The sequence below is a fragment of the Sapajus apella genome, unplaced genomic scaffold (assembly GCF_009761245.1).
Source record: "Sapajus apella isolate SASKATOON/1434 unplaced genomic scaffold, GSC_monkey_1.0 scaffold6, whole genome shotgun sequence".
Taxonomy (NCBI): domain Eukaryota; kingdom Metazoa; phylum Chordata; class Mammalia; order Primates; family Cebidae; genus Sapajus; species Sapajus apella.
Genome location: NW_022436946.1, coordinates 37566685 through 37593665, shown reverse-complemented (window position 1 = coordinate 37593665; position 26981 = coordinate 37566685). Strand labels below are relative to the sequence as shown.

Below are 26981 nucleotides of genomic sequence, written 5' to 3'. Positions count from 1 at the left end.
CTGTAACATTTTTCTTAAAAAGGGAGAATATTTAGAATATTCTTGTGCTACTTTTTTTGCTCTATAAGTTATGCATTATTTAAGCAACTCCTCAACACTATTTTGCAGCATTCATATTTTTGAATCACATGTGGATTCAATATACACATTAGTATAATAACATGATTTTCTTTTCTTGTCTACTTTTAGACTGTCATGTGTTACCTATCATATAAGTGATAGCCTAAGTTCTGCCAGGTCATAATCTTACAGTTGGGTGTGCAGGCTCCCCAGGACACTCAGCTTTTCTCACCTGTAATTCTGTGCCATCTTCCATCACAGAGACTCTGCTTGGGTGTTACTGAGGTGGAAAAATCTCTGAGGCCATTATTGACTTTCACTATGACCTGCAAATATAGGGCAAATTCTATGATTTAGTTTATCCTCATTGTGATAAAACTGAATTTCTTAATTTACCACAGCGAAGCAATACTTCAACAAATATTCACACATGATTAACTTTGCAATTTGAACACCAGGGGTCACTCTTTGGCAGGCTATAGAAATAGGTTCAACTGGGGGTGCTCCTTGGGGAGAGAACAAAATAACTTCACAGGGGAGAAAACAGGGAGAGAGGGACAATAAGAAATAGAATGAATCCCTTTAATTGCTAAAGATGGAGTGTGTTATACGAAGCAGGTTAAAGGGTTGGTGAAGAACATGGACTTTGAAGCTAGACAGCCAGTCTCCTATTTAACTTACTTTCTGCCCCAATTTTCTCATTTGTAAATTAAAATTGATACTGTTACCTACATCATAGAGATAATTGGGAAGATTAAATGCGTTAATCTATGGAAAGCATTTAGAATAGTACCCAACACATAGTAAGCACCAAGTAGTGATACATTTTATTATGATGGCTCAATATAATTTAATAGAATGTACTAGAACCCAAATAAAAATCTGTTGTATTAAGTTAGCAGCATCAATGAAAATTTACTTTTTTCTTAATATTTACCTGAATACTTTCATGAATATTCATTAGTAATATTTTAGGATGAAAGTGGCATTTAATTATAACATAATTTTTTATTTCTGTCAATTGAGGATAATATGTATAGTATATATACATATCTAGTACACCTACATGATATCTGATATAAATATATTATAGATATTTAGAAAGATGTTTGTTTTAGTGTTTGTTGATTTTGATAGTTAGGTTTGCTGATTCCATTTGGTGAAAAAAAATGCTCTCATTCTTTTGTTAAAATTTTTATGTTGTTACTGGTGATTTTCCTTTTTGGTAATTTTGCCATATTTTCATCACTCTTCATTTTTATTAAATCAGCTTTCAACATAGGAATCTGAATCCAAATATTGCCCACATTTACATTTCATGTTACAGCTTTCCTATTTTTCTTTTCAATTAGGAAAGATTGATGAAATAATTCTGTGAAGTATATCTGCTTCAGATCTAGAATCCAAGATCAGATGAAACAAATGGTTACACATTTCTCAGACAGTACCTGTCCATTTTTCATGTGAACATTTAGGTACTCCCCATTGACACTGTGGCCGTGGACTAGGATTCCGGAACTGCTTCTGGGACGGACTTCAAATGCAATTTCAAACTTCAATCCAATATTGAAAGATTCATCTGTGGAGATAAATACTATAAACTCCCAAGAATAGCAAGATAATATTTGTAACTATGGTGTGATTTGTAATTATGCATCTTTGTATCCGTTTATGAAAGCTTGACACATTTTTCAACAGATAAGTAGAAAGTGGCTTTTCCATGTCAAACTCACTGTGGAAAGCTCTGTGAGGAAAGAAGATAATAAACACATCAGTCCTGTTGTGGGATGTGAGGCTGGGAACAGCATATAAAATATGTGTTATGAGAGCTCAGCATAGGAGAAATTAATTCCAAGTAGGAGCAGCACTGCTGAGTATTTCACAAGTGAACCAGACAGGGCAATCTGAGCAGAGGAAGTAGACTGAACACAGATAAACAAAGGCTGGAATGCTTGGCCATTGTGGCTGGACTGTCCCTGCTAGGGGAGAAGGAGGCACAGTAAGTGGGAGCCACACTGGGAAGGGCTCTAGTGCTGAAATATGGAGGTTAGGCTTTATTTTGCAGTCACTGAGCAAGAAAGCTATCCTGGTTGGACCTATATTTTAAAGACACTTTTCAAAAGAAGACATGTATGCAGCTAACAAACATATGAAAAAAAGCTCATCGTCACTGGTCATTAGATAAATGCAAATCAAAACCTCATTGAGATACCATCTCATGCCAGTTAGAATGGTGATCATTAAAAAATCTGGGGACAACAGGCGCTGGAGAGGATGTGGAGAAATAGGAACACTTTTACACTGTTGGTGGGAGTGTAAATTAGTTCAGCCATTGTGGAAGACAGTGTGGCGATTCCTCAAGGATCTAGAAATAGAAATAAAATTTGACCCAGCAATCCCATTACTGGGTATATACCCAAAGGATTATAAATTGTTCTGTTATAAAGACTCATGCACACGTATGTTTATTGCGGCACTGTTCACAATAGCCAAGATTTGGAACCAACCCAAATGCCCATCAATGATAGACTGGATAAAGAAAATGTGGCACATATACACCATGGAATACTATGCAGCCATAAAAAAGAATGAGTTCATGTCCTTTGCATGGACATGGATGAAGCTGGAAACCATCATTCTCAGCAAGCTGATATAAGAACAGAAAACCAAATACTGCATGTTCTCACTCATAAGTGGGTGTTGAACAATGAGAACATATGGATACAGGGAGGAAATATCACACACCGGGAATTGTTGGGGGGTAGAGGACTAGGGGAGGGACAGCAGGGGGTGGGGGGATAGGGGAGGGATAGCATTAGGAGAAATATCTAATGTAGATAATGAGGTGATGGATGCAGCAAACCATCATGGCATGTGTATACTTTTGTAGCTAACCTGCATGTTCTGCACATGTACCCCGGAACTTAAAGTATAATAAATAAAATTTTAAAAAGACCAGAGAAAAATGTAGACAAAGCAAATATCAAAATCCATTAAATAAAAAAAATTCTTAAACAAAAACCTAACTGGTGCCAGTGCTGTACAGCATTTCAGAGAAGAAAGAGTAGAGAGAGTATTTAGGAGCTGTTACTGAGGTGATCCAATAAAATTCTTATTAAGAATAGTTGTGTTTACTCCAAGAGACTCATTGCAAACCAGGGCATTTAAATAATGTTCACTTGATGTGTCTTGTAAATCATTTAAAAAATTTTCCTGCTATTAGTTAGTGCTCATGGAGTAGTACATAAATTGTGCAGTTTGCTCTGCATTCCCAGCTGTCCAAACCATTAGAGTTCTTATCACTGAAATTCCATGAAAGGCTGAGAATTGGGAGTATGAGTGTGAGTGTTTTAGTGCAGGTGGGTGAGGCAGGAAAGTAAAATCATGAGCTAGACAAGAGAGGAAATGTTACCTCTGGGTGTTCTACTGGATATGGTGATGGTTTAAAAAGCATACTTGACTGCATTGTGATTTCTTTATTCAGGGGATGTGCAAAGTACCTAAGTGCCCTGAGAGCAAGGAACATGCAGCTTTATACCCTTTCCTATCCTCATTCCAGGCACTTATTCTGATGTCTTCCTCACACCCAGTGATTGCTCCATAGAATGTTCTTGGAATGAATTAGCTGATGACTGTGTGTAGTCTGCTAGGATTTTATTTATTTTTAGAGCTGTTATATCCCGTCATCTGGCATAGGGACTCCCTTACGGGAGGCATACAATAAAAATTGTTCAATAAATGAGTGAGAGAGTAATGATCAAGGAGAATAATAAAAATCCAGAAATAAAAATTTCTGAAAAATCGTGTTGTCTGCTGGTGTTGCAGATCACAGGGAGGAAGTGGAGCTTCCTTTAGTAGTACAATGGTTCATGCCAAGAAGGAGAAGAACACCACCTTGAGGAGCAGGGTGGCCAACAACTGACATGGCCCAGGTCATGGAGCAGCATAGACTTTCTAAAGGAGCCCAGGTGGTCTTCATCCAGAAGTTTGGCAGCTGTGGAGATGCCTGGTTAGGGAGAGTGTAGAAGGATGGGGACTGCATGTATGGTTTGGGGTGCAGCGGGGAGAAAGGTGGTCCTTATGGAAAGAGGTCATCTTCTAAGGCTGAGTTTGGCATTCTTAAATTTTGACTCTGGGCCTGATATTCCCTGTTAGCCATCTCCAGGAAAGAAGCATTTCATGACTCAGACTTTTAACATAACTAATGTTACCTAGAACCACGTATCCTCCTTCTGTTGAAAAGTAAGTGCCTGTTTCCATGGGGCCTTCAAAGCAAGGGGTCACGCTGAATGTCTGAGAAGCAGAGGTGATGGAGGCCCCATTGAGCTGGAGATGGGCGAGACAGCCACTAAAACTGTAGATGGAGTTAATCTGAGGGAAGAAGACATTTCTTAAAATCTATTTTCTCAACACAGATGCACCAAGCGGAAGCCAAATGAGGGGGTTTGAGTCCTGAGGGAAACCAAGTAATTCCTTATTTTATTTATTTCAGCTATCTGAATGATCAATACTTTCCTGGATAGCTGCTTTTTAACTTCTTGTTTGAAGCTGGAATTTTGTATTTGATAATGTCAAGCTGTAGTAATTAAGCTATGGACATTTTTATATTATATTTTGACAAAATAAGTTGCAGCTGTGGTTTCCAAATTGCATATTTAGAAGTATCTTGTTTTCCCTCAAGAATGACAGCTGTGCCAAGATCACCTAAGGCTTATTAAGACTAGCAAAGTTCTTTACTTAAATCTGCCATTGCCAGATAAACAGCAGAAAGCTTTCATTTCTGGTTTCATAAGCTGTTTTTGTGGTTGAGAAAGTATTGTATCACAGAACAAGAAACGGGGGCCACTTTTGATAACTGATTTTGTACTGCATTTGGACATTTTCAAAAAGAGATTGCCATGGAATTGGGGCTGCTTATCTAAAATCTAATTATAATGTAAACCATATTTTTTTGCTTCATCAACATATATTAATGGGTCTTAAAATTATTTTTAACATTGGTAAAATCAACCTATATTTATGTTAAGAAAAATGTAGTCCTTTGATGCATTCCTTTTATTGCTAAATATTTTAAAATGTGTAATATTTTTAATTTTTAAATTACACAAATATTTTTCTACTATATTCTCACTTCTCCCCAGGGTAACCACATTTCCGTTATACATTTAAAAATTGTGTTTGTGTGTGTGTGTGTGTGTGTGTGTGTGTGTGTGTGTGTGTCTGCATGTAAGACACTAAAAATGGGATTGTAGTTCGCATAATGACCTGGAATTTTTTATTCACTCAATAATATATAATGCAATGACTTGCTTTCTTTTTTGTTATCTCTTTACATTAAAAGTATGGGTACTTCCTGAACAAATAAGATCCCCTTGAGACATACATTTTTATGATAATTTATGCCTGTGAAACTTTTTTCATTTCACATCTACCTCAGAATCAAAAGATTACTTCTGACTTTGTAATGCCACAAGGCAGACAGGCAGCCCATAGGGCACTACTTACTTTGATATCCCATCTCCAGAAAACTACAGTTTTACTTGTGCTAGTTTCCAGTTTCCTACTCTGTGAAACGAGGGCCTCAATTAGATGATCTTCTGCCTCTAAAGGTTAGCGGCTCTACCTGATCCTGCCTGGCTTACCTGAACATTTTTCACAGCCTTTCCAGGAGCCACACCTCCCAAATAAATGGGACCATTAATTTTCCAGGTAGCTCCAGTAGGAGGAAGACTTTCTTCTAGGACTCGAAGACCATCAATCACCAGTCGGCCACTGCTCTTTTCCCGAATAAATATCACCTGCATGAAGAGAAGGAAAATAGCACATCTCAGGTACATCCCAAGACTGGAGAAAAGGCTGTTTCTACTTCTTCCAATTTTGCTATTGCAGTGCTGTGGGAAATCTTCAAAAAGTTTATCTAAAAACTCGTACCTTCTCTGAAGGTCAGGAGTTTATCTCTTCTGGTTAGCAGGTTTCTGGCAATGCAGTTGTTCTCTCCCACTTAAATTTCTTGTGATTAATTGTAATGCATGTTACATTGCTTACTCTTGCCATTACATACCCACCAATTTCTTTCAATATTTATCTTCTCCCCCTGTGGTATCCTGTCTTCTAACTGATTTACTATTCACTTTGTATCTTCCACAGCTTAGCCAATAAAAGACACTTCGTAATAATTTTTGAAAATTAAAAATCTATTGGCAGTAGAGAATAAGTGAGAAATCATTAAAAACCACATTTCAGTTTATGTTGGCTACTGAACCTTTGGCTAAAATAATTATGCCCAGCCTATGTCTCTTTTTAAGCAGTATGCTTCAAGACTTTTATAAGGAATACAATTTTTTGAAACTGAATTCTGAGCATGCAGCAGAATTTTAAAATGGATATTTCTAGAAAGAGTAATGGAGGGCCACCAGTGTCCATTTGACAATGGTAGCCATTTGCTGATAATGCTGTTCTCTGCCTTCAACTTACATCATGCCACTGTCCGTCATTGTATTTCTCCTGGCTTCTAATCTTCAGTTTCTTGTGGCCAACATTAAACATGAAGACCAACCGGCCATGGGCCAAAAATAGAGTCATGAAGTCATTCTCTTCTTGATCCGAGACATAGAAGATCATGCCGTGGGAGGAGCGAGTTCTCAGGCGAATGGAAAACTGAGATCTGGTAAATGAAAAGAAAGGGATTACCATAGGTAAAATGAGACTGAGGATGATCTCTAACTTCTTAAAATAATAGAGTGTAAGGAAGAATAACTAAGTAGCCATTCTATCTAATCCTAAGCACGTTACTCCTAATTATTCCATACTTAGTATTATTAATGAATATTAAATTAGCATGGCTAGTTCAAAAATGTAAATTCTTCTCTACTTCCTTATACAACAAGGATGTATTCAACATTTAAGGAAATGTTGTTTCAGTTAAGGATAGTACTGTATCTTGCTTTGAAAATATGGCTGCAGGCTGGGTGCTGTGGCTCAGGCCTATAATCCCAGCAATTTGGGAAGCCAAGGCAGGAGGATCACTTGAGTCTGGGAGTTTAAGGCTAGCTTGGGCAACATAGTGGAACCCCATCTCTAGAAAAAATTTTAAAAAATTAGCCAGGGATGGTGGTGCACACCTGTAGCCTCAGCTACTTGGGAGGCTGAGGTGGGAGGATCACTTGAGCCTAGAATATTGAGGCTGCAGTGAGCCATGATCATGCCACTGCCCTCCAGCTTGGGTGACAGAGCAAGACCTTGTCTCAAACAAACAAACAAACAAACAAATAAACTGCAATTTAGTAAAAATATATATGTTAAAGAAGCTTATCCATGTGGACAAAATACTTGTGAGCAATACAAATAATATAATATCACTTGTGTGCTATGTAAAATACAGACTACATTTTTTTCCCAGTAAAAATTAATTAATGGATACCACATGTAAAAACCAGCCACCTGAATGTGCAGAAATTAAACAAAACCTTATAGAAATTTAGCCCCAGGCTATGGATAAGATATATTTATTAGGTTAACTTCTAGTTTGATTAACTCTAAATTATTCCTGAAAAATACAAAATACTGATTCTGCCTGTTAGGCAAGTAGCAAATTATAAGGCATTAGAGATTTATTATTGAATGTTTTGCCTCTGTGAATGTTTGACAGAGCTATGCAAGACCTATGTAAAAATATTTTGGTGCTAAAACTATAATTCTTCAGTAGCATCAGGTAACCTGGAGATCTGTGAAATACTGGAAAGAGGTGATGGGGTTGGAGATAGCTGGAGGGTCACAGACATACAAGAGTATTTGTATTTTCAATGACTTTCCTTATTAACTTTCTAGCAGTTCAAATGCACTCCCATTTACAATCTGAAAGCAATTCGTATGGGAGAGGGAGGATGATATCAAGGTTGGACGACCAGTCATTTGAAACTTGCTCCACCTTCCTCTCCTTGTCTTTTCTTTTTGATCAAACACAGTAAACTCCTGGAAGAATGTGATTTTATGAATCTTACATTCGGAAAGTCACAGAGAATATAATTCTTTGGAAAGCATAAATCAGGTACTATTTAGTATTTATTTTGATGATAACATAATAGGATTAAGGTGGCACAGAAAAGAAAGGAAAAAAAAAGATGACATGTGGCAAACAAAGATGGAGCCCAGCCATGTCATTAAGAGTCTAGGAGTATAGGGTGTTAATTTACTTTGCACCAAAATCTTCTTTTAAGTGCTCAAACTCTTGGCGGCTGTTGGCTGTTCCTCCATATTGATAGGCGTGCTCTATTGCTCTAGGGCTGTTGGAAAGGTGACAATGAGAGTTTCTTGGAGTATTCTGCTCTGGGAATTTCAGGCCAACAGGATCCCATGAAGGTGCATCTTTACTTTTCCCTCTCTATAAAAGTAAACCAAAGTAAGGGATGAAAGTGACATACTAGCAGCAAAAAATAATTTATGATGTCCTCATCATTAATAAGGATTAAAAATTGCATATTATTTGTGCATTTTCCATTCATGGAATATTAGGCTCCCCCCTTCCCTACCTCTACCACTATGAGCAAATGACAGCGGTAACTGCAGCAGTAACATCAACATAGCATGTTAATGAACCCCAAATTCTTCTGCATGGTAGTAAAGCAAAGTTAAACTGAAGCTATAGAGATAACTGCTCTATCATTTAAATTAAGTGCACATCTTAAACAATAGTGAAAATTGGCAAAGTTGGCAATTAAAATGACCCTGAATCAATCAACAAAATCCTCATATAAGAAACAATATTAACATTACTTTAATACACAGATTCTTCTGCATGCTGTGTAAAAAGTTAACATAGCAACATCTTCAAAATACTTAAGGATATTTTTGGTGATAGGATATGTAACAGACTTTTATGTGACAGGATATAGAACAATTTTTAAACACATTGCGCTCTTAAAACTGCATGACCGATGCTAAAATTTAGAGTGGTGCAAGTACAGGCTAACATTTAACGATTATTTAGTTTTAATTTCTGAAGCAAAATAAAAGTAAATGCAAATAAATTCAAGTATTTAGTCAGTTATTCAAGCAAATGTTTGGTGACTATTGAATGGGTAGAAGTAAAGGGGAAGGAAATCAATGTTTATACATGCCTCCCGTGGGTGGCATGCAGTGCGGAATAGAAAGTGAGAAATGATCCCTGTTTTTTAAGGGGCTGAAAATTAATTTGGAGAAACAGTTATAATAGCAAATTGGAAAGCAGGTCAGTGCCAGATAGGACCTTAGATGACTTGCTGGAGGTTTTGTTTTTTGGATGATAAGGAGCCACACAGGTTTTGAAAGCAGGGAGGGAGTGGCCTGCTCTGGCCCATCTAGCAAGATAGCTTGCAACAAGGAAGGCCTGATACAAGAGGAAATGTGTGGCAGCAGGGAGGACGGAGGCAAGGCAAAGTTCTGGTTCAGGATTCTGCATGAACGCACACCTTTAGTTGCTCCCGCCCCCTGATTCCTATTGAAATGTCAGAACTATACGCATAAAAATAAATTCAAGCAGTCCTGGGAATCTAGTAGGGCTTCTACTGGCAGAACCAAACCGTGTGGAATTTCTGGAAGATATGAAGCAGATTGGAACAGATGGACAATAAAACCCTTAATCTCATGCAGGCAAAAGATAAGACCTACCAAAAAAAAAAAATAGTGTTTTAGCTAAATCTCAGAATTATTCTCAAAATCTAGATGTGATTTTGAGCAGAGGGCAGGCTAATTAAAGGACAGACCAGCTGTGCCAGTGTCTTGCTCTCAGGGCAGCAGCTAGTGCAGTTGGATTTTGGCAGTGGAGACTCTCACAGTGGTGGTTAGGTTGGAGGAGATGGGAGCTTACACTCTCATGTCCTAAAGGAAAGCCCACCTGGTCCCACCATTCCCTCATCCCTTCTTTATGCAGTTGTCAGGACTTATAACCTGATTTTTACTGCCACAGAAACAAGGTTTCTCTCTTGGATGGAGGAAATATACCCAGCTTCCAATACTTTTTGGTCCAGGATCTCACCTACAAATAGTAGTCATAGCTTCAAGCTGTAGATGGGCAGAATGGGCTGGAGTAGGGCTGCCAGATTCTTTAATGTCTTAGGAAAATTTCCCCAAACCCATGCTCCGTTTCAATCTCAGCGGAGTAATATGCTTTATGATGGGAGATATGATCCCCTTCCTCTCGGTGAAGGGCCCAGGTGGAAAGACTTTGCACAGGGCCCGGAGTGAGGGTGAGAGAACAGAATGAGTGAGGGTAGGGGACTTTCCCAACTCTGGCTGCTTCCTGTTCTCTCCGTTTAGATGGAGAGGATCTCATGCTTTCTTAGTCAGTGCATCCACTTGGCCCTAGGTGCTCAGTGAAGCACAGGGTTATTTGAAACAGAACAATCTCAATTTACCATCCTTGCCTTACGCTGCTTCAATGTGGGAATACATGACTATGGAGGCTCCGTCTCTCATCTGCTGCAAAAAATCAATCAACTCTGGTGTCTATAAATGGCAACCAAATAGGTTAATTCTTCTGCAGATATACACTCACACTCTTAATAATGATAAAATAGCCAAGTTATAACTTAATTACTTTACACCACACAACACAGACTCAGTTTATTATCCTAACATGGGTATGTGTATGGTGATTCTCACTGAACTCCACCAGACTTTGGCTTTACCAGTATAATATTTTGTTTTCTCTGTGGGCCTATTAGTTACAATCCCACTGATGGTACCAGTTTAGGAAGACTCTTTTGTGTTAGATAACAGCCAAGCTAGTTGAGCTACTGAAGAAAAGGATAGCAATGTGTTATAAGGATATAGGGGTACCTTAAACAATCTAAGAGAAGATAGTATTCTGGTGTCCCAGCAGGGGCTGGAATCAATTGGAAAGCTAGAAAGAATCAGAGCACTCCCTTTCTGGAGGTTTCTGGTTTCTCAGAGCATCTCTTTTCATTTTTCTTTCTCAGCAGTTTAGCTTTCTGCCTCTCACTCTAAAAAGCAGCTTTTTTCCCCTCTGTGCATAATTAACATGGAGCCCTTAAGTTTACAAGTTTTCTATTCAATAACCAGCTCAGGCTAGTCTCTCTGGGTTCTAAGTTTCCAAGGAAGAAAATATGATAGCTCAGCTTACTGCATGTGATCTACCCTGGTCCAGTGATCTATATCCAGGGAAGGGAGGTCGTACATCTAAAACACAGGGCCTGCTCTCTGGGTAGGAAATCAGTTCTCAGAAAAGAGAGTGGTTTGCCAGATACCCTAGAATGATGTTTGTTACAATACATGAAATGTTTATTATTAAACACCAAATAAGAAACTTTTCTCATTTAAGTTTGAAACATAAAAATTGTTTAAAAAAATTTAAGGCTGGAGTCAGGCATGGCGCCTCACGCCTATAATCCCAGCACTTTGGGAGGCTGAGGTGGGCAGATCATGAGGTCAAGAGATCAAGACCATCCTGGCCAACAAAGTGAAACCCCGTCTCTATTAAAAATACAAAAATTAGCTGGGCATGGTGGCGTGCTCCAGTAGTCCCAGCTACTCGGGAGGCTGAGGCAGGAGAATTGCTTGAACCTGGGAGGCAAATGTTGAAGTGAGTTGAGATCGCACCACTTCCAGCCTAGTGACAGAGTGAGACTTTGTCTCAAAAAAAAAAAAAAAAAATTAAGGTGGGAACATAGGTGATAAGACAGGTATTCACAAATACCATAGGGAAATATAAATCAACATTACCTTTTTGGAAAGCTATTTGCCTTGATCCAGTAATTCTGTCTCTAGAAATCTATCTTAAAGATTTATTCAGCAGTATACTCAAAGATTTATGTACAAAGATCTTTACTTGTAAAAGGAGAAAACTGGAAGCAACTGAAAGTCTATTAATGGTGAAATGAATATATTAAGTGATAAAATGGGATATTAGGAAGTGATTGTGAAAATAAATTATTACAATCCCAATTGCTTTGATGCAGCCTTGCTAAAAATTTAGGGCAGACGCCACATATTTTTCTTGGTAGCTATTTGTGAAGCTATTGAAACAAGGGTCAATATAAGAAAGGATTAGCAAATGTTGACATTCTAGTTACCACAAAACATAATTGAAATTTATGGTGATTCTGTATCTTGTTATTACAAAGTTGAGTTTCTGTCTAACATGATTTACCATGCTTTGTTCTGGGTCCTTATGATACATCAGGGAACAAAAGGAGTGAGCTTGCATTTTAGTAGAGGGGACAGATAAATAATAAACATAATAAAGAAAGCATACTAATAAAATATAAGTACTATGAAAAAAGAATAGAAAGAGGCAAAAAAGCAGTATTACTGGTGGGAGGTAGGAGGCAGGCTGCAGTATACAACAGGAGGTCAATGTAGGTCATTGAACAGATGAGAATTGAGCAATTGTAGAAGGAGGAGAAGTTGTCTGTGCAGATATTTGGGAGAAGAGTGATCCAAGTTGAAGGGAAGCTTGAATAAAGAACCTAAGGCAGGAGTTCCCATGGCCCATTCTAGGAATAGTCAGGAGGCCAGTATGGGGAGAAGAGTGAGGGAGGTGGGCAAGTAGGAGGAGACGAACTCAGGGAAAGGGGCGTGGATCACATAGGGCCTCTTATGAATTGTGGTGCCTTGGGCTTTTACTCTGAGTATAGTCGGGGGCCACTTCAAGCACAGCAATGACATGATATGATTTATATTTATAAGGATCTGGCTGTTGGGTTGAGAATAGGCTGTCAGGGAACAAGGTGGAAGCAAGGAGACCTGCTGGGAGGTGAGAGATGAAAGATGCTGGTGGCATGGGCCAGGACGGGAACACTGACACCTGAGTGCACTCTTAAAACTGGATCATGAAAGAGGTGGGGTGGGTTAAACTGAAAGAATGAGAAGGGATTAACAGTTCCGCTTGTAATGAAGGCAAATAATGTACACAGTGGAAGTAAATGATTGAGAAAGAATAGTAGTCAGGATGGAATTTTAGAACTCAAGATTTTGATAATGGAGTAGCTTTAGCTGATGTCACAGACCAACTGTGCATGTGAGTGGTTGAAGTGAAGGTCCAGGAAGGAGGGGGAAAAACCCGGGTAAGATCAGAAACTTGAGTAATTTCCATGATTGTGACAAAAGCCTGAAATTGTTATACAAAAGCAAATGATACTAGAGAATTATAGTACTAAATAATATGTATTATTTATACAAATTGTTAAGCATAGGAACATTTTAACCATTGTCAGGAAAAGTAGTTGGAAGTCTAAACAAACAGCTGATTCAAATTGTTCATTGGGAACAAGAACTGATGCAACAAACACGGGTGGGCCTGGACGACATTATGTTAAGTGAAATAAGGCAGGCACAGAAAGACAAATACTGTATGTTCTCATAAGTGGGAGCTAAAAATGTTGAGTTCACAGGAGAATGGAACTGTGGTTATCAGAGGCTGGGAAGGGCAGAGGCGGGAGGAGGATAGGCTGAGGTTGGTTAATGTACATAAAATTGCAGCTAGATAGGAGGAAAATGTTCTGTGTCTCTGTAGTATGGTAGAGTGACTATAGCTAACAATAATTTATTGTATATTTTCAAATAGCTGGAAGAGATGATTTTCAATGTTCCCAACACAAAGAAGTAATAAGTGTTTGAGATAATAGACATGCTATTACTCTGATTTGATTATTGCACGTTATATACATGTATTAAAAGATCACTCTGTATCCCATACATTTGTACCATTATTACATGTCAATAAAATTAAAAAAATGCTTCTGTAACAAACAAAGAACTAATGCAACAAAGCTAGTAAACTGGAATATGTGATACTGCAAGAATCCCATCTTTCCTATATACATAGTTGCAAAGTACCAAGTAAATTGTATAAAGCAGCAGTGTCTAGAACTGTGTGCATGGAATATGAGGTCAATTAGGAAGTCAGAACAGCATTATCTTTTACCTTTTTATTCTGACTTGTTTTAGGCTTGGATAAATTTTTTCCTTTTTTATGGAGGAGAAACAATGGTGAAGACTCAATGGGACACTCATAAAGAGAAGTGTGGACCTTTTCAGTATACCGCTGGAAATCTTCAACCTCCACATCTCTATCCACCCTGTGTTTGTAACAGAGGAAAAAATATTGTTCAGAATTACACGATGAAGATTATGGATGTCAAAGAGCTTTGACAATTAAAATGTGTGTGACTGGTCCTTACCCATCAAAACCAGAACCCTTTAAATTAACATTCAGCCAGTTAATAACTATGTGCCTGCCATCACACATTTATACTAATGAACATCTTTTCCCTCAACACACTCTGGATGATTGGAACTGCCCTTGTTTCTTCTACGTTAAATTCCTCCCTTGCTTTTTCTTGTACTCAAGGCACCCCTATTGTCTTTGTTAAGGACCTAGATTAATAGTTTTCTTTAAAGTCATGCATTAAATTAAGACTTTCTTAAATCTCCAGGTATGTCACTCTGCCATTAATGATAAGTACAAAAATAATTGCATCTAATATTTATAGCTTGCTGTATGCCAGACACTGTACAAGTTGCTTTATGTGCATTATCTTCTCATTTACCCCTCATGACAAACCTACCAAGCATGCACTATTACTATCTGCATTATGTAGGTGAAGAAATGGAGGCTTACTTAGTCAAGTTTGTATGGAAATTAAAGGGCAAAGAACCTACACAGAAACACAAGTATGACAGTTTCTCAAACACACACAAACTTTTAATTGCTGTCTCCTAATGCCTCAGATACATTTCACAGTTCTCAGTTTTAATATTTTCACTGTTGTCTTGATTTTATTTATTAATCATGCAGATGCATTAATAATAAAAATATTATACCTGGTAAAGTAGGCATTACTTATGCAGCCAGTGAAATTAGCATACTGAGCACTGATTGGTGAGCCACCGAAGTAAAACTTCTTTTCACCTGGTTGTGTCTGTTCTACTTTCCCTTTGGTAGGATTCTTACTCCCAAGTCTGCTTTTATCTACTATCAGTTCATATCTGCAAAAGAAAAAGGCTTCTTTACACACCACAGAGCTAGCATTTTACTTTGACCCACTCTAGGTTAGATAAGCAGGCTTTCTCATGAAATTGAAATGGAACATCTGGTTAATAGAGAGAGTATGAGTTGCCAAACTCTTCATGAGGCCCAGGATAAAATGGTTAGATATTTCTATATGCAAAAAAGATCCTTCAAACCAAGACTGGAATTTAAACCCATAAAGCAAGAAATTCAGATGACTAGTCATCATCGTTATTTGTGTGTGTGTGCGTAGATAAAACAGCATACCTCATGATAATCACTTAATCACATTTGTGGAAGGCCATTTTCACGGCAAAGAACATTAGATTATTTTGATCCTTACTGAAAGTGGGGTCTAGAAAAAGCCTACTCATGTTTTCTGTGTCCACAAAAGTGGACATAGAGTGGTAGCAAAGGCTCATTTCTTATTCCAGAAAACTTTCTTATTATGAAAATATATATTTAGTATTATCATTTTAAAGATGAAGTTTGAGCTTTTAAAATGTGGCCATATATGTTGCATTCTCAGTTGTTTAATTCAAGGTCTAAACAAGACCAATATTTGCTGAGTTCCTTCTATGTGCAAAATACTGCACTCCATTCAGTAGGTGAGATTAGCAGGCACTTCTCTAAGGAGATTATAACCTATTGTTTATAGGAAAAAGAATCCTTATATTTCTTTTAAGAAATTTCATAGTGATTTATTTTACATGTCTCAGAAGCTAATAGCAGTACTTTTTTGAGGAAGGTAAGTTTTTCCTTCCAGCTTTTTTGTTTTAACATTAGAAAAGGCATAGGAGAGCCTATTACTCACTGTGGTTTTTGACATAATCATGTTCCATAAATAGACATGTTGGAAAGAATACGAAGTGAGGATATGTACCTTGTGGGCGAGACAGAGGTAATGACGAAGTGGGGCAGCCCATCATTGTACTGCTTGTCCACTGACTGAACTTTGGTTCCCTTTACATTCATGACGACAGTGCCGTTATCCAGTGAGATGGAGAACACGTCTGACTGAAATGCAAGCACAGGCATGTAAGTCGGGAATCTAGGGATCCGAAAGACGGAAACATTTTCAACATTTACTCAATGGTATTGCTTAACGGCAATATAGTATGTAGAAAATTTGCTTGTAAAATAATTTCTATAAATAGCTACCAAAATACCCTATTGCTTGTACTGATATTGCCTATGAAATTAAAAACATTTCAGTAGAAAAATGCATCTCCTATATTTTGAACAGAAAATTTTTGGTGACTTTGTTATGCTGGGAGTTGTCAACCCAGTCTCAGTTAGTTACTCTCCTACTTTCAATCTCACTTTTAATCCCCTTGAAAAGATAGTATTTGGATCTCCTTGGGGCTGTAGCTATATGTCTAGGGAAAGGTTAATTTGCTAGTTTGGCTTTTAAAAATCTTTCACTTTGTCACCTATAGAGGCAGACGAGACATTTTTAAAAGCAAGTTAGCTCTTCTTTTTTTAAAAAATTTGCTTATTGCTTGTCTTAAAATATTTCGCAAATGTTAATCTTGCTTCTGTTTCCTTATATGAGCACCAACTTCTAAAGTCTGCCCTCAAAATAGACTACTTTTTGTGGGCAAAAAGTGTTATTTAACTAACCAGGGTAGTCCAGGGCAGGTTTTGGGTCAGAAGTTCTACAAAATGCTTTGGGTAAATTCTCACAGATTTTACGGATTCCAATTAAATTGGATATAAATGTGTCAGATACAGGTAATATATATGAAAAGTGAAAGCTGCTTTTAGAAGTTATACGATGACCTGGCACATCAGTGTATATACTGATGATGACCTTTTCACAGAGCCATCAGTTGGATCTTAGGGTCACCAATCCTGTACAGACCTTATTTTAGTCTTGAAATAACATACCATTATGAGCTGAGCTCACATGTTCTATAGCAAATCTAAGGGAAGTATGTATGTTCTTTTTACTCTTTTATAAATTAAATCACAAATGTGTTTGGTCATAGCATACAAACAGGGACTCTTAATTTTTGTGCCAGGAATACCTTTGGCATCTTGGTAACATATAGGGACTCCTTCACAAAATGTTTTAATTGCATAAAACAAAATATATAATACAAAAGAAACCAATTATATTGAAATATAGTTTTTAAAATACTAAAATAATAATCTATGAATATTGTAACTTCTTTATTAAGGCATTAAATAACAAGATCTCATAGCAGCTTTAATAACTACAGTAATTTAGAAGTAGCAATGAGCAAAAATTAGATTCTGAGATTTCTGTGACAATTGTAATGTGAAATAAAAATCTGTGATTTCTATTAAAGACAAAGTCACAGGTACTTGTAATACTACTGTAGTGTGTTGCCTAGATTCATAATCAAAGAAAATGATCAATTTCAGTGAGACAAAGTAAAGATGTAATCTTTTCCCATTAAGTCCACAGACCCCTCTGATTTCTATTCATAAATCCTTGGGGGTGGATCTATGAATACCAGGTTAGGAACTCCTGATATACAACATACATATAATATTTTATAAAGTGTTTGAAATGAGGTATTTTGTGTATCTACATATGAGTCAAAATTAGTCTGAATAGAAAATCACTTTTAACACGCATTAAAAATTATTTTTAATAGGCAAAACAACAAACACAAAGACGTTTCCTCAGAGAAAAACAAATACTTACCCCTGAAGCATAATAGAATAGTAACCCATTTGGTTGTAATGTTCGGAAATTAAAACCTCCTTCAAAGCCATCAAAGAAAGATATTTTCTGAGTTGAAGCAATGAAGCTCTGCCCATTGAAATATGCTCTGCGAGATATCTGTGTGGCAAAACAAGTGAATATAGTGGTTTTGATTATTACCAAATGCTTAAAACTATCAACTTTTCACATACAGAGGGCCTTGCTTGTTAGTTTCTATGCAAATAGCTTTTTTCCCCACTTCTGGTTTATGTTGGAATTCAGGCATACACCAGGAGCTCCTCTGAGAGATGGAGTTTCATTTTCTCCACTGCTTCCAACCTGAGTGAACAATGACACTAGCACACCTTCCCTGGGTTTTAGATGCCCCACCCATGGAAAACTGAATCAAAAGAACAAGTCACAGAGGAACCTCACACACAGGAGCCTTTCTAGTTTAATGATTCTTTTTTCTGATGGTGGCAGAAATGAACCCAAGGTGTACCTAGGATCATGGAGAAGCTGAAAAGAGCTTTTCTAGCTTTTGAGAGTGACAAGTATTGTGTCAATTAAAAAGCTTTTGACTGAGTGGTTCTTACAAGAGAGTCTTCTGGGCATCCATAACCAACTCCCAGGGTTTCTGTCTGCTCCAGTAAATTGAAATCTTTCTTTTGGAACTGGAAGCCCTTCATGCATCCTCTGAAGTTGATATCTAGGGGAAGGTGTGCTCTTAGAGTCCTGAAAAAGAAAGTCAGCCTTCACTGATACAGCCATGCTGATGATGTTACAATGCATATGTAGGCTATGGAATTTGCATTTATTTATAGTCATTCATAATGGCTTTATAATCATTCATATTCTCATGCTTTCTTTGATAAGCACACAGCAATGTCTAATCTGTGCCTGTAGAAGAGTTTTGTTCTGAGTCAAGCCACTTTCTTCCTTATAGTTTTCAAAATGTTTTAATTATATTATCTCATTTTATCTTTATAACAATTCAGTATGACAGATGGAGACACTATTATTTCCCTTTAACAGAAGATTATTAGGTTGAATCATAGGGAACTATGATTATTATAGTGACATACATAAAAATAATCAACTCTTAGTAATTGCACAGGGTTTAACCTATAAAATGAAACTAAGAAATAAATTATTCTCTTATGCCACAAGTGATGTTAGGATTTGAACACAGGTCTTCAGACTTTTATTAATCTACGTTGTCAATGAACCCATTTTGGCATTATTTGCAACACATCTGTAATCAACAAAGGTTAGGGGAGTGTCTTAATGTTTCATTGTACGTAATATACAACCCTTTGGATATACAACCGTTAACAATTTGTGTAGCTCAGATGCTATTGGAGAGTTGAAAATGGGTTTAAGACTAAAGCAAAAGTAAACAGACAAATGCTGTTTCCTCTTCACACAATATTACATGTTTCACAGTTCCTGTTGTTGATGAGAAATATTGTATTAGATCATGTTCTAAGAGTAATACGATAATTGAAGAAATCTGTGATTACATCTATGAGATGCTAATTTCAGGAGGGCCTGAAGACTGACTACAGGGGACTTGCAGGTACATGAATGTGTGTGCCTGTGCTTGTCCCTGTGTGTAAAAGTAGCAAGGCTGCTAACACTGTTACCAGACTTTCCTGCATGTTGCCAGCCTAGCACATTGCTAGGAAAAAACAGCTACTTAACAAAAAGCCTTACCTAGATTGTAAGATTTCTGCAGGAGCTCCTCCAATGTATATATCTGTAAAAGGTATTTTCATCTTTTCATTATCCATGCTCTTGACATGCCTTCTGTCAACTACCAAGATCAATTTCTTATCATTGTGGTAAATGATTGAGATCTGGGAGAGATAATATATAGTAAGCTTTGATTAACTATTTAATATTCAGCTTTTTGATGACTTCCATGTATTTTAATTCTTCTGGCTATAATAGTTGTTCTTCCTTGTGTTTGTGTTTGTTTGTTCACAAAATGGGGAATAGATTTTCTTTTCTCACAGACTTGAAAACTCTTGCTTCTATAACCAGCAGTTCACATTTCCTGGGAAAGGAGGTCTATATGAATAGAGAGCCAGCCCAAGAAAAATTTTGCCACTTGACCTATTGTTTCCTCCTGCTCCTTCCGACAGGATTCAGGAAAGAACTATAAATAGGTGTCGTCATTCTCTTCTTTTTTAAAAACAACTTTATTCGAGTTTAGTTGATAAACAAAGAACTACACATATTTTATGTATACAATTTGATGAGTTTGGACATATGCAAACACTCATATCATCCCACAATCAAGGCAAGAGACATATCACACATTTCCCAATCTTTCCTTGGGTCCCTTTTTGATGTGTGTGTGTGTGTGTGTGTGTATGTGTGTGTGTGTGTGTATGTGTGTGTATGTGTGTTAAGCACACTTAACATGAGATCTATCCTCAATACATTTTAAATTATTTTTAACTATAGGCTCCATGTTGTACAGATTTATAGAACTTACTCACCTAGCACAACTGAAACTTTATACCCCCCGCAATGCCTATTGTATTCCCAGGCAGGTGCCTTCTGGAATCTAGATTGCATGTTATCAGGTGTAATTTTTTTTGGTGACACAGTGAGCAGCTCTAATGCATCTGCAAAAATGCTAGTCAGAGAAATAGTTAAAATATTCTTTTATTGTAAACCATTCTCATGAAGCTATGGACTTTGAACTGAAAAGGGAAATATAGCCTCTTACCCTTTGCATTTTGGTTCAACTTAAAACATATTATGACTTGTATACACTTTATTAAATTGTATATTTAAAATAGTTAATAAAAATGGATGGAGTATATTTTCAGCAGTCTGTATATCTGTTTCAAAACTAAAGGGGATTCTTTGTGAGTTCTCTTTATAAGGAAAACTGTGCTAATATTTTCTAAATTCTGAATAAGTGGTTTAAAAGGAAATTCCGTATTTATTTATATGTATTCTTGTTACATTTATTGGGGCTCAAAGGATAAACAAACAAACAAAATGGCTGTGTATCTACACTCTGACTCATTCAACAAATGTATGGAAGTATTCTATAGGAATACTAATGGCGGTATTTAAGATTAATAGAAGCCTTCTGGTTAATTAAGCAATTAAAAGGAATTTTCCCGTGACTTTTTAATTGGAACACCAATAGGACAAATACATTCATTGTTTTAAAGCAAATGTTTTCCTGGGGTTGAGAAGATGAGGTCCATCAATTGCTTCTTAGATATGAAAGTTCTCAGTTTATTTACTATCCTGCCTATCTCATTTGACCGCCTGATTAGATCAACAGATCTAAGTATAAAAAACAAAAGCAAAGCCACCCAAACCACAATGATTTGTACCTCATGGTATTTTGCATCATTAATTTGAGCTTTCTTTAATGTATCTTCAAGGTGCACTGGACCATTGCTGAATCCAAAATCATAGAACACATGTAGGTAACCATTGCGCATTTCCAGTCTGAAAAACATACTCTGGGGAGAGAAAGAAGTTGTAAGATAAGAACATCTGCTATTATGCTAATAGAATCAGATTTAGCTGAATTTGAGAAATAAGACTGTATTTTTAATTATTGGAGTGATTTGAAGACTAAGGAAGTCTCATGAAATTCTTATAAAATAAAAGTGACAATGGCTGGGTGCAGTGGCTCACACCTATAATCCCAGTACTTTGGGAGGACAAGGTGAGTGGATCACTTGAGGCCAGGAGTTCAAGAACAGCCCGGCCAACATGGCAAAATCTCATCTCTACTAAAAATACAAAAATTAGTCTGGTGTGGTGGCAGGTGCCTGTAATCCCAGCTACTCAGGAGGCTGAGGCAGGAGAATTCCTTGAACTCTGGAGGCAGAGGTTGCAGTGAGCCAAGACCGTCCCACTATACTCCAGTCTGGGCTACAGAACAAGACTCTGTCTCAAAAAAACAAAAAAACAAACAAACAAAAAAACTACAAAACAACAACAACAACAAAAGTGACAGCTACTTCCATATCAGCAGCTATTTCTCATCTTAATATATAAAAGTTAATATTTATACATGGTGTAAAAAAAAACAAACCTTCTTTTGTTTTCATTCTACTTTCCGAATTAATGGATGAAGTTTTAAGTCTGCATTATTGCCCTTAAGAGAATCTTGAAAACAGAGTAGAGTATACAATGTTTATTCAACTGCCTTGTCTTTAGGCAACTTTTGAAAATTATAATAGGCCAACAGATGTGATTGAATTTATCTTAGGATGAAAATTAGTAATATTAAAAAATAATCTCATGGCATATCAAAAAGAATTCTCCCATATTATCAGCAAATATGGATTTTAAAAAAGAAGGCCATTGCTGAATTGTTTTAAAACACTGGATTTATGTAAATAAATATAGAATGATTATGCACTTGGACCACATGATGTTTGAGAACCAAAAAATTTTGTGACACTCAAGTAATTTACTGGTGAGGTTTGCTTGTTTCAGAAGATAGTTCATAGATACAAGAAGTCAATGGATTTGAAAAATAAAGCACTGTGGCAAAGTCCCTGTTCTATAGGAAGTGATCTCCTGAGTGGAGTTTGTACATTCCTGGGAGTGTGGAAAACAACCTATTGGAGTTTAGGAAGAAAATATTTCAACTTCTATTTATACTAATTAAAAAAATCTAAAATACAAAAGAAAATATTTCAATGTCTATTTATACTCACTAAAAAACCTAAAATAGAGAAAGAAACTAACTTTTAATATTTAATACATGAACAAATTGTCTCTGGGCCTTCATTTCATCCTTTTGTCAGACTTTCACAGGATTCACATAATATGTGAGGCTTCCCAAAAGGGGTTCCATACTTGAAGGGTTGAAGGTGGCTCCTCAACCATTTCATTGCTTCTAGCCTATTGCAATTTATTGCAGTTTACATGTGCCTAGTTACATGGATTTAAGGGTGATATAACCTAAAAAGCAGAATATTTACACTCAATTAGTATTGAGATATAGAGTGATATGAAAACATTTTGAGACACACAGATATTTGCTGGCTACTTCCTACAAATTACTAAAAATGCTGTCAAGTTTATAGAGGGTTACACATTTTCCTTTGTAACATGAATTATTCTAAATTTGTTGAACTTTATTTGTGATGACAAATGTCTGACAGTAGTAGGAAACCTATTAGTTCTTTCTTTTTTTTTCTACTAGTTATTTAAAAAACTAGACATACTGTCACACCAGTGTAAGGGTATTATAACAATAATGGATGAGAAAGTAACTTTTTCTCTTTTTTTTTTGAGGACAATTATACTGTTAAGAGATGGTTTTTAAAGATGTTTGGGGATTTTTCTATTGTTAAGTGATTTTTTTTTTGATGGGAACGATGTAAATGCAATCCCACAAAAACTCTCCTATCAACACTATTAAAATATTTGAGGGAAGAAATTTCTAAACTTTAGAAAAATCTTTCAAATTAAGTTTTTCAATAGCTTTGAACCCTTTCATTAAAGTTTACAAAATGATATCTGGCTGGCTTATAAGAACTAATGTTAGAAAAAAGGAAACATACCAGTCAAATCTCAAAGACAACCTTTGCTACTTGGTGAATGTGATTGAAAACGATTTGACTTAGTAGGCACAGACAATGATAGGCTCTTCCATTTTTTATTTTTGTGAGGTATCTTGTCTAGTTACAACAACCAATAAAATTAGTGTTGAAATGAACTGGACTTAGGACAAGACTTTTGAATCACTGTATCACAAAAAGATTAAGGATTTTTGAAAATATTTAGCACATTTAATTACATTTTCTCACTGAAACTATTTTTCTTGAGCTGTACAGTAGATAAAGTGCTATTAAAATATTTTTTTAGTGAGAGAAAAACATTTCTGTATCATTAACAAATAAGTCAACTTAATCTTCATTTTAAATATATACATTTATATAATCTTTTATTTTATCATTATATAATTTGCCCTTTATTGCTAGTTTTGAATGTTTTATGCTATACTTATATCTGTTTATAGTACACACATATCATTTATAAACAAAGGTATATATATGTGTGTGTACATACATATATATTTATATACACACACATATATACAAAGCATGCAAGCTTTGCTTTTTGTTTGATGAGGGCATACGACTTAGAAGAGTTAGGAGACCAGGGAAAAATTTCTGCAGACACGCTGCTCACCTAGATCTTGGTGCTAATTTCCTCAAAGTTCTCTTAGTTTATTTATATCCAAAAATGTACTGTGGGGAAATGCATTTCAGGGTTGCTTTTATTTATTACTGTCATTACTTTCCTGAAAAAGAAAATCCAATTTGACTTTCTAAACTAGAATTTCAATTTGATGGCATGACACACTGGACCTGGGAAAGTTCCTGGAAACGTGAATAGCAGAAAGTAAAGGAAATAAAGGAGAAGTAGTAGGACTTGTATTTTGACTCACTCCATTGATCATCAGGAGAATAAGGCCATTGTCAGCTGTTGTTCGAACTTCTATGTCAAAGCGAGTCACCTGACCAAATTTCCCTCTCCTTGTGATGTTTCTCACTGCAGCATAACTGGAGCCATCGAAGAAGTAACTGGCAGCCCGACTCTGAGTGAAGGCCAGCTTATCTCTGAAATGGAAACATAAGGGTCATTTGAACACTACTGTTTCTGTTATGCTTTTCAAGTGAAGCTCTTTTAACCCATTCTTCTAACATCTTCTGTGGACCTTACAACATTTAAATGAAGTACTGTTGTCTGCACGGAAGAGATAAAGAGATATTTGTAGGTAATTTAAATGGATTGTTTTCTTCTTTATCCTGCTAGACAACTGAAGTCTCCAAAGACACCCCAGTCTCTGGAATCCTAAATCAAGGCTGCAAACAAGTTGTTTAACACTTGACACTTGGGCATGCTCATCTATGATAGAGAAAAGGTGAAGAGTTTTTTGCAGGTATGACTTATGCAGTTTCAAAACTGGCTTCCCCAAACAAAAGCTCGAGAACCTGAATATTGACTCTTACTTGTTCTATCTGCTGCTCTTGCATGAATATCCAAGTCTTTAGTATTCTCAACTGTCTCTTACCGGGCACAGGGCACTGATGTGGAGGGGTCCATATTATAGATGTGCTTAAAGTTGTATAAGCTGATCACATCATTATTCAAAGTGGCCAGTTCCAGGCAGCCAACGAAGCCAGGCAGGTTTAAACTGGCAGGGAGCTGTGCAAAAGAAAAGGTAAAATCAACTATTTCATGATCATGTTTTACTCAGACGTCACAGAACAGACAATGAAACTAATAGTAGGTCAAAGGGACCTACCCCTTCTTAGAAATATCTTTCTAGACCCCAGTGTGTTTATGCCAAATCATTTAGATATGCAGTGACTTGTCAGTTGTGCAAATCAGCAGAAAAAGTGGGATTTCCTGAGCGCAGATTATGTTTGAGTCATAGGCTGGACAGAGAATTCATGACAAAAATCAGTCCTCATGCCCGCTTTGTGAGGTAGGTATTCCTGGTCTCATATGATGAGAGAGAAAATAATCCTCAGAGCAATTCCAGTAATGTGCCCATAACTAGTAATAATAGTCCTGAAATTGGAACCCTAGATCAACTTCCCATCTTCTTCAACCTATCCCTTATCTACCCTTCATCAGATTTCATACTCTCTCCTAGGTCCTACCCCCACTCTCATCTCAGTAACTTTATTTCATACCTGTATTAGGTGAGATAACTGAATTTTTGAAGCCACCACTGCAAAGCTGAAGACTAGGTCTAAACTGTGGGGACACCACAAGCTATGGACATTCCTGCAGCAGGTGTGGATAATATTAATTATATATGCATGTATCAGAATGAAATGATCTTCAGGAGTTAGTTATAACTTGAAAGCATTTGACATTATTCAAATATGAGTAGCATAGACCAGATTTATAGATTCTTGTTCAGAATTCTACTCCCCACTAAACCAAGCTGTTAAAGTGATACCAGCAACCCCCAAGTCACTGTAGGTTTATGGATTTATAAAAATAATCACTGTAGATTTGTAATAGGTAAAAATACAGCTGTATGGCTGACCTTGAAGTTGGAAGGCACTCCACCAACATAAAACACTGTGTCCTCAGGGTCCAGATCCAGCAGGGAGTCATCTCCTGAAAATTCCCCCTTTTTAATGAACTTTTCCTCTGCCGTGCTACTTAGACTTGGGACTGTTAAAAACACCTTTCCATGTTTTCCAACCCTATTGAGATAAAGAATTTTCACTCGTTATTAGATAATTTGTAGAAAATACTTTTTAAATGTCAAAATGTTAGTGTTCCCTCATCACAAAGTTGGTAATTTAATTCTGTCACATTAATAAGCTTTTATAAAATATCACAATCAATGGGAAAGAGAAGAAAGGCATTTCATTTTGAAATTAATTCATGGATTGACCAGGTAAAATCTAATCAGATCGCGACTTGGAAATGACTTTTTTCTTTTTTACTAATGTGTTTGGGAAAGAATACAAGAATAATGGAAGAAAAGGGAGAAAGAATAAAGGGAAGAAAATGCTACTCATAACATCCACAGGAAGGCACTGTGTGTGTGCATGTGTGTGGGCACACATGTGCATGCAAGCCTTCAAAAGCTTTCTTGTGAAATGTGCATATATGCCCTATGTCATGAATTCACCGTACCTTTCAATCTTGACAATGCTAAAGTAAGCAGGCCAGGAACTGACGGGCTTGGAGTCCAGGGGAATCTCCACATCTTTAGTTCCCAAATTATAGATGTATACCAGGTTATCATTTTTGATTGCAAGACCCATATATTCTTTTTTGGCCTGAAAGATCAAGAAGTATGAAGTACTTTAAATAAAATTCATATGAATGAACATCAACTTTTATTTTCATTTCTTTAAAGGACAAACAGAAATCCAAATACTTGGCTGTATACACAAGTGACTTCTGGCCTGAATTACAACCCAAAGCTCCTGTGAGACCAGGCAGTGGCTCTTCCTTTCCAACCTTCCTGTGGTCACATAAGAGTCTGCTGGCCCTATGCTCGGTCAAGCTTGTGAAAATTTGTTGGCTGCAGGAATAGGCTAATTTTGTGAGGCTAACCCAGGGATATAATACAGCCTGACAGTACCCATCACTATGTATCTCCAAACAGGATTTGGCATCGAACAGAATAGGTTTCTGCTTTTCTCAAAGTCCTTGAGGTGTTCCATTCAGACTCATCAAAGTTAGTAGTGTGATGGT

General features: G+C 36.7%; 1 protein-coding gene across 4 annotated transcripts in view; it reads right to left on the bottom strand.

Annotated features, from left to right (window-relative positions):
• The window catches only part of LAMA4 (laminin subunit alpha 4), a 154666-nt gene that overhangs the window by 5442 nt on the left and 122243 nt on the right, over positions 1-26981 (bottom strand). For all 4 annotated transcript variants that reach the window (XM_032274986.1, XM_032274988.1, XM_032274985.1 and 1 more), the window contains exons 21-37: positions 26415-26560; positions 25813-25975; positions 24823-24956; positions 24196-24367; positions 21110-21241; positions 19461-19603; positions 18341-18479; positions 17745-17882; positions 15951-16084; positions 14881-15045; positions 13982-14135; positions 8253-8440; positions 6535-6724; positions 5703-5858; positions 4272-4431; positions 1509-1639; positions 293-386 (exon numbers count right to left, since the gene is read on the bottom strand). In XM_032274986.1, coding sequence (XP_032130877.1) covers positions 293-386; positions 1509-1639; positions 4272-4431; positions 5703-5858; positions 6535-6724; positions 8253-8440; positions 13982-14135; positions 14881-15045; positions 15951-16084; positions 17745-17882; positions 18341-18479; positions 19461-19603; positions 21110-21241; positions 24196-24367; positions 24823-24956; positions 25813-25975; positions 26415-26560 — 2539 coding nt within the window. The remainder of the gene's footprint in view (positions 1-292; positions 387-1508; positions 1640-4271; positions 4432-5702; positions 5859-6534; positions 6725-8252; positions 8441-13981; positions 14136-14880; positions 15046-15950; positions 16085-17744; positions 17883-18340; positions 18480-19460; positions 19604-21109; positions 21242-24195; positions 24368-24822; positions 24957-25812; positions 25976-26414; positions 26561-26981) is intronic.